This window comes from Osmerus mordax, chromosome 6, assembly GCF_038355195.1.
Source record: "Osmerus mordax isolate fOsmMor3 chromosome 6, fOsmMor3.pri, whole genome shotgun sequence".
Lineage (NCBI taxonomy): Eukaryota > Metazoa > Chordata > Actinopteri > Osmeriformes > Osmeridae > Osmerus > Osmerus mordax.
In genome coordinates, this window is record NC_090055.1 from 19,978,341 (window position 1) to 19,985,722 (window position 7,382).

A 7,382-nucleotide genomic window follows, 5' to 3' on the forward strand; every position below is an offset into this window, starting at 1 on the left:
TCTTGGAAGTCGCTTTGGATAAAAGCGTCTGCTAAATGAATACATGTAAATGTGATATACATGCCTACAAAATGCCTAATATTTCTACGAACAGCGTAAAAATATGCGTGGTGGGAGCGGTGGCACTGAGTATAGTTAGATCCTGGAGTCACTCAGTGTACAGTCCATTGCCTGATTAATATTATCTGCACCATCATATTGCGCATTTTTCATGGCCAAACTCCAGAGCTAGCTTTCTCAGCCTCGCCATTCATCCTCTCTGAGGACCCCCAGCCCTGCTCCTCCTCCATCCTCTCTGAGGACCCCCAGCCCTGCTCCTCCTCCATCCTCTCTGAGGACCCCCAGCCCTGCTCCTCCTCCATCCTCTCTGAGGACACCCAGCCCTGCTCCTCCTCCATCCTCTCTGAGGACCCTCAGCCTTGCTCCTCCTCCATCCTCTCTGAGGACCCTCAGCCCTGCTCCTCCTCCATCCTCTCTGAGGACCCTCAGCCCTGCTCCTCCTCCATCCTCTGTGAGGACCCCCAGCCCTGCTGTTAGCACCAGCCTGGAAGTAGCCTCTTTGAGTACAGCGTATATTTTTTGTCTGGTTATGTTTTCAGTCATCTTTAGAGTATCCTTTTTGAATGCAAAAAACATATTCTTATTTGCTGTTGTCTCCTTAACAGGATGGGGCAGGAGAAATCCATCCAGCTGCTACTGGGGCTACAGCTTCTGTCTGGTTGCCGAGTGAGCTGAACAAGACAATCCCTGTTCAGGATCAGAGGTGGATTGCCAACACCTTCTTTCACTCCGGAAAACTGCGGACAGATCTGAAGCTGTGGTACGAGCCCCCTGTTCCAGCACTGATATACCACCAAACGCCAACACCCGCTTCTTCACCCATCGGCTGAGGATGCCCTACTGCCTGTGGAGGGTGAGGGTGTAGATGCCCTACTGCCTGTGGAGGGTGAGGGTGTGGATGCCCTACCGCCTGTAGAGGGTGAGGGTGTGGATGCCCTACTGCCTGTGGAGGGTGAGGGTGTAGATGCCCTACCGCCTGTGGAAGGTGAGGGTGTGGATGCCCTACCGCCTGTGGAGGGTGAGGGTGCCCTACCGCCTGTGGAGGGTGAGGGTGTAGATGCCCTACCGCCTGTGGAGGGTGAGGGTGTGGATGCCCTACTGCCTGTGGAGGGTGAGGGTGTAGATGCCCTACCGCCTGTGGAGGGTGAGGGTGTGGATGCCCTACTGCCTGTGGAGGGTGAGGGTGTGGATGGCCTACTGCCTGTGGAGGGTGAGGGTGCTACCTCTGTCTCCGGGGAGGGCAAACAATGGCAGCCGTCCAAATATACACGTATCACTTCATCAAAGTGAAGTGGAATAATATCACACTGATGTAATTATGCAAGATGAAGAATGAGTATGAATTATATGATTGAAATATGCCTTTTAATCACTTTTATACTTTTATACCTTTATATGTTACACTACTGAAAAAGCCTGATGCAAAACCATTGACTGTTTAGTATTTCCCCTAAAATATAGAAGGAAAATTAAGCCCAGAAATGTTAATCTGGATGATTGGGGCTGGCTGTGAGAGAAGGCTATGTGATCAGGCTTCTACCATAGAAAAACTACAAAACCCAGCAGTAATGAGGCGATTTTACAACCCACGGCCCGGAGCTCGATGTGACTGGCCGTCAAGGTCAGAGCGGGCTACAAAAAATAGATGATTTCTCTATGCACCTGTAATCTGAAGCCTTTAGAGAGAGAGACCAATAGAGTGTAAAATGAATTATGCATTTGTGATAAACAATATTGTACCAATAGCAAATTTACAGAACTGATAAGGTTTTGATAGAAAAGAGTATGTCCGAAGAAGATTTCTCAGTCTGATTCTGCAGAATCTGGCTCACGTTTGAAAAGAATCACCCTGTTTGTATTGGATTCTGATTAAACACTTTGCCTCAAACTGGAAGTTTTTTGTGCTGTTTCAAACTTAGAAAAATTAACCCAAGGACTTAGTACTTTGATTTTCTTCATCAAAAGCTAAGCACAAGTAAAGTTAAACACAAGTATATTAATTATCGTATTTTTAGCCATAAACACATCTTTATGTAATCAGTTTGACATAATTTGTTGTGTATCGACGCGTCCAACTGCAGTGGTCGTAGTGAGATAAAGTTAGCTAGTTAGCTAAATAGTTGGGTTGTTGTGTGATGCCAACACTTGCAGTTTGTGTTAATATCTTCCCTTTTCTTTAGCTGAGAGGTGATCCAAAGAAACGTGGGAAGGTAAATTTAGGCTTTTGCTGCGTGTCAACGGTGTGAGCCGCCATCGCCAGCAGCTTTCTGCCCTCCAGGTCACCGAGCATGTCACGTGACTGAAAACTATGAATAGAGGAGGAAGATGGAGAAAATATCATAGAGTAGAATCATCGAGATCCTGGGTAAAGTGGCTCCTAATATTCGTGACGACCTGAAGGAGGGGATCGACATCGTCCATCGCATCGGGCAGCGATGACAAGACGGCTCAAGTAGATCAACCATCATCCTTTTTGCAATGCGACACTTTTGTGATGCTGTCTGGAAGGAGGCGAAAGGCTCAAAGTTTCTTCTAGAAAACAAACTAAGGCTCACAGAAGCACTGTCCCCTGAAGAGAAGAGAAAAGATTGACTGTTCACAGGTATCATAGACAGTTGTAAATCTCAGTTTATACTGAGAATGGTCACTCAAGCTCTGTGATACTTACTAAAGTTATATCCTTTTATTGCAAATATGCTGTTTAAGAAAGTTCAGTTTCCACCTTTGTAAGCTGGAAATGTACTAATTCTCTGTTAGCATATTTAGCTATAAACCCCATGGTCCTTTGGCTAGTTCTGCCTATAACCTAATTAATTGTAAATTTGTTTTCATGTTTTAAAAAAAAATCTTTGTAGAGATTACTGTTTGTATTCGTATGTTGTATATTTTTATGTATGTAAGTTAGTACACTGGAGGTTCATGTGCTACTACTGTTTAACTGATTCTTTGTATACTGCAATTGCTAAATAAAATAATAATAAATAAAAATAAAAATAGGGCAGCTACTTTCCTTACTGAGGAGTTGGCATCACTGGGTACAATAGAGTACAGATGCCCCTAGTGGTCTGGAGCACTTTCGAAAATATTCGAAACCAGCGTTAGCGATTGCTAATATTAGCTAAACTGACTGAAGTTGCCATAACACGTAACATGACACTGGATAACAAAATGTGAACATGACTTTGCGTGACAGATGTAGTACAATCTATGTAGACATTTTAATTAATGGTCACTTACTTGAATGCTGTTTCTAAAGCTCCAGTACTGACAGGATAACACAGCAAACCAACTTAAACGTCTCTAACCGACTTCTATCTCACAATGGAAAGAAGCGCCGCGATTGTATCATTCTGATCCCATGTGATCCCACATTGGACAGTTAGTATCATGATTGGATGATGAGATTGGAGTATCCATCCAATAGGTATCGTCAGAGCCATAGACTCTCTATGGGTCTGGTTATCGTATTCAGAATTTCAGAGTCAACATTACCCGGTGTTATCATTCTCAACCACATAAGTAGGACATGTCTAAAACTTAAAGATGGATTTGATTTCCATTCTATACATACCTACGTCCGTTGATAAATAATAGCATATGAAGTCAACTTGCGTCAAAAGCTACACGATTGAGCAACTTTAAAATCCCATCATGATGTCATGAAAACAGACGGGCCAGTGGCGCAATGGATAACGCGTCTGACTACGGATCAGAAGATTCTAGGTTCGACTCCTGGCTGGCTCGAATTTTTAGTTTTCAAGAACATCTTTCTGTAAATGTGTGGAGAGAAAATTAGTTTTACTCTACGTAACGATAAGAAGAACGAAAAAAAATACATATATTATAATATATTTATTTTTTGAAAAATTCACTGAAGACATTTTTCTAGACAGAAATGTCCTATCGTAAGGTTACATGGGCGACTAATACATTTTCTCATACAAGGAACAAGCCATAAATATATTTTGAGCAATGTTGCATAACTTAAAACGGATGGATGTCTAATAGTACAGTTTTTAGAGTTATTATGTGGTTTATACAGACTGATAAAAAATATGTCCAGGACCAGGTTTAGGCCAATTTTCCTATCGACGTCGTTGTCCATTAGGCCCGATACCAGTTGCACCAGCCACCGCTTCAAGAAACCGCACAAGAAAAAAATACAGATCAACAAACCTGCTGTATTTCGAAATGGTTGACTGAAGAAATTGTATTTAAAGTAGTCCTACTTTGTAACGCTATAATACTATCCTGACACATTAAATGTAAAGCGAAACATAGTGAGTATTGAGGGTTCGACTCCGACTCATGGCAGTATCGACTTTCTCTAAGTAATTTAGATGTTAATCTCCTTTAAATGCAATGAGATACATCGCGTAAAAAGCGGGGATACTTGCAGTATGTCTATAAGCTGACACAACTGTTAAAGCCTTTTCGGATATTTAAACACAATTGGAAAGTATATCAATATATTTACACAGACTGCAACACAATTTATATTTACACAGAAATAAAACTGAGGCAGTTTCTCATTGTAAAAGTTCAATTGACAATCAACATACTTTGGCGATTCATCGATTCATTACTAAAATCAAAGTTTCGGCATAAATCACTGAATACATATCAGCTATATGACTTTCTTGCCATAAACACGTCCGAACTGAAGGCTGTACAGATAAATCCCATCAAAACACAAGAGATAACTCCTATATTGAAACGTTACGCTCAGTAACTTTAGTCATAGTCTCTCCAGTTAATTTCTTTGGCGATATAAAAATGCAGTTTGGCAATTGTGGTTATTCAGTAAACCACCACATGGGGGCGCTGTAGCCTAGGCGCGGTGATGGTAGGAGGCGGCGGTGGGCGAGGAGCAGCCGGGCTCGATGTGTTTCAGATGACAGGAGTGACAGAGGAGGATACCGTCCAGAGGGTAGCAGCGGTGACCCTCCTCATCGTTCAGCTCCTTCTGACAATCCTGGAGAAACAAGAAGGATTCTGATGTATTCATTTAACGGACGCTTTTCATCCGAAGTTACGTACAGCTAGAGATCTGATCTCTTCACCCGCCGTCAAACATGTGACCACTGAGCTCTTTACCCATCTCCCAATGACGTATATTATTTTATATCTATTTTATTGTCAAATGTACTCTAATAAGATGGGAGAAACAGAGAGGTTTAGAAGTACACAGGGATGGAGAGACACAGGGAGGGCATTTGTAGTTGAATTAGTGGCTTGCATAGTTGCATGCATTTAAGCAAGTTTCAAAACAAGTTATTTTCGGGAACTGTAAAAAAGAGAAAAATTTCCATTAAAAAAATGTATTTCTTAAAACAGAGAGAAACAAACATGAAGAGAATCCTTCACTGTCACCTTGAACTGATCTGCAAGTGTGACAGGAACACACACGCACACACACACGCGCACACACACACACACACACACACACACACACACACACACACACGCGCACACACACACACACAGGCTCACACAGGCTCACAGACACACACACACACACACACACACACACACACACACACACAGGCTCACACAGGCTCACACAGGCTCACAGACAGTATGGTTAAACAGAGCAGAGCTAGTAAGCGCTCTGAAAACCCCTCTCCTCCTCACGACTCGCTGCTCTTTGTTGTCAATTGCCTGAAGAACCCCAGCTGTCAATCAACCCGTGAAGTGTGTGTGGCACGTGTCTGTGTGTGTGGCATGTGTGTGTGTGTGTGTGGCATGTGTGTGTGTGTGTGGCATGTGTGTGTGTGTGTGGCATGTGTGTGTGTGTGGCATGTGTGTGTGTGTGTGTGGCATGTGTGTGTGTGTGTGTGGCATGTGTGTGTGTGTGTGGCATGTGTGTGTGTGTGTGGCATGTGTGTGTGTGTGTGGCATGTGTGTGGCACGTGTGTGTGTGTGTGGCATGTGTGTGTGTGTGTGGCATGTGTGTGTGTGTGTGTGTGTGGCACGTGTGTGTGTGTGTGTGTGTGTGTGGCATGTGTGTGTGTGTGTGTTGGGGGGACGTTGGTAGGTAAAACTATCAGACAGTGATGAGGTGGTATGGGTCTTGCTAAGCTCCGCAGCAAGTAATTATACCATCTAGACTGTCATTAAGCACCGTGAGAACACAACACTGCAGATGTGTGTGTGAGTGCGTGTGAGTGTGTGTGTGTGTCTATAAATACCTCCCCAGCATGCAATGCCATGTTGCTCATACATATAGTAACTTTGTGTTGCCACAATGCGGAGGTCTTCAGTGTGTCTCACCTTGCAGTGGTAGCAGTCTACATGGTAGTCCCTGTCCATGGACACCACCCTGATGGTCTCGTCCCAGCCCTGGAGACACAGGCAGAGACACTGTAAACTCCCCCTGAGTACCCACACAGGTCACCTTGACTATGACCACAGGTCACCATGACCACAGGTCACCTTGACCACAGGTCACCTTGACCACAGGTCACCATGACCACAGGTCACCTTGACCACAGGTCACCTTGACCACAGGTCACCATGACCACAGGTCACCTTGACCACAGGTCACCTTGACCATGACCACAGGTCACCATGACCACAGGTCACCTTGACCACAGGTCACCATGACAACAGGTCACCATGACCACAGGTCACCTTGACCATGACCACAGGTCACCATGACCACAGGTCACCTTGACCATGACCACAGGTCACCTTGACCATGACCACAGGTCAAACTAGCCAGCAGCCTACCTCGAGGAGACAACAGGAAGGGAAGAAAAACCTGTTTGGTCCTTTTTAGAAATCATGTTTTTTAATCTTAATCTAATTTAATCTTTTTACATTTATTTTTATCAGACACTTTTCCCAGAGAAACATACAAGGGGGATTTGAACCTGCAACCTCTTGATCTGCAGTCAAATGCTCAGCCGCTGAGCTGTATCCATTCATTTCAAACTGCTCTAGGTTTGCGAGTGTTTGAATGTCCCAGGTGCACATTCCTGGTGCTGTGACGTGAGACTTCACTGGCTGCTCTGGGAGGCTCTCCAAGGCTCTTTCATAACGATCCCATGTAGGTGGACAAACTAACACCGCCCTCTCTGAAGTCTCTCCCTGCAGAGAGGGGGGCGGGGCATTCCAGCAGGGTCAACTCTAATTTTGGATTTTGTTTTGTGGGAGGGAGGGAGGGAGAGAGAGAGGGAGGGACAGAAGGAGTGAGAGGGAGGGAGAGAGGGAGGGAGCGAGAGAAAGAGGGAGAAGTGCGTACTAAGGATGCTGTCATGCCCCTCCTGCCCCCCAACCTACCCCCCTTTCCCACCCCACTCCCCTACTTTAAAGAGGTA

At 44.7% G+C, this 7,382-nt stretch overlaps 1 protein-coding gene and 1 non-coding gene across 2 annotated transcripts in view; one reads left to right on the top strand and one right to left on the bottom strand.

The window, feature by feature from the left end:
* The first annotated feature begins 3,731 nt into the window (after window positions 1–3,731).
* On the top strand, window positions 3,732–3,804 carry trnar-acg (transfer RNA arginine (anticodon ACG)). The gene has a single exon. It is a non-coding gene; the product is annotated as a tRNA-Arg (tRNA).
* A 131-nt stretch (window positions 3,805–3,935) lies between these two features.
* LOC136944273 (LIM domain-containing protein 1) overlaps window positions 3,936–7,382 on the bottom strand; it is a 14,554-nt gene continuing 11,107 nt past the window's right edge. Inside the window, exons 7-8 of the mRNA XM_067237960.1 lie at window positions 6,334–6,402; window positions 3,936–5,035 (exon numbers count right to left, since the gene is read on the bottom strand). Of these exons, the coding sequence (XP_067094061.1) occupies window positions 4,892–5,035; window positions 6,334–6,402 (213 nt within the window). The 3' untranslated portion in view covers window positions 3,936–4,891. The remainder of the gene's footprint in view (window positions 5,036–6,333; window positions 6,403–7,382) is intronic.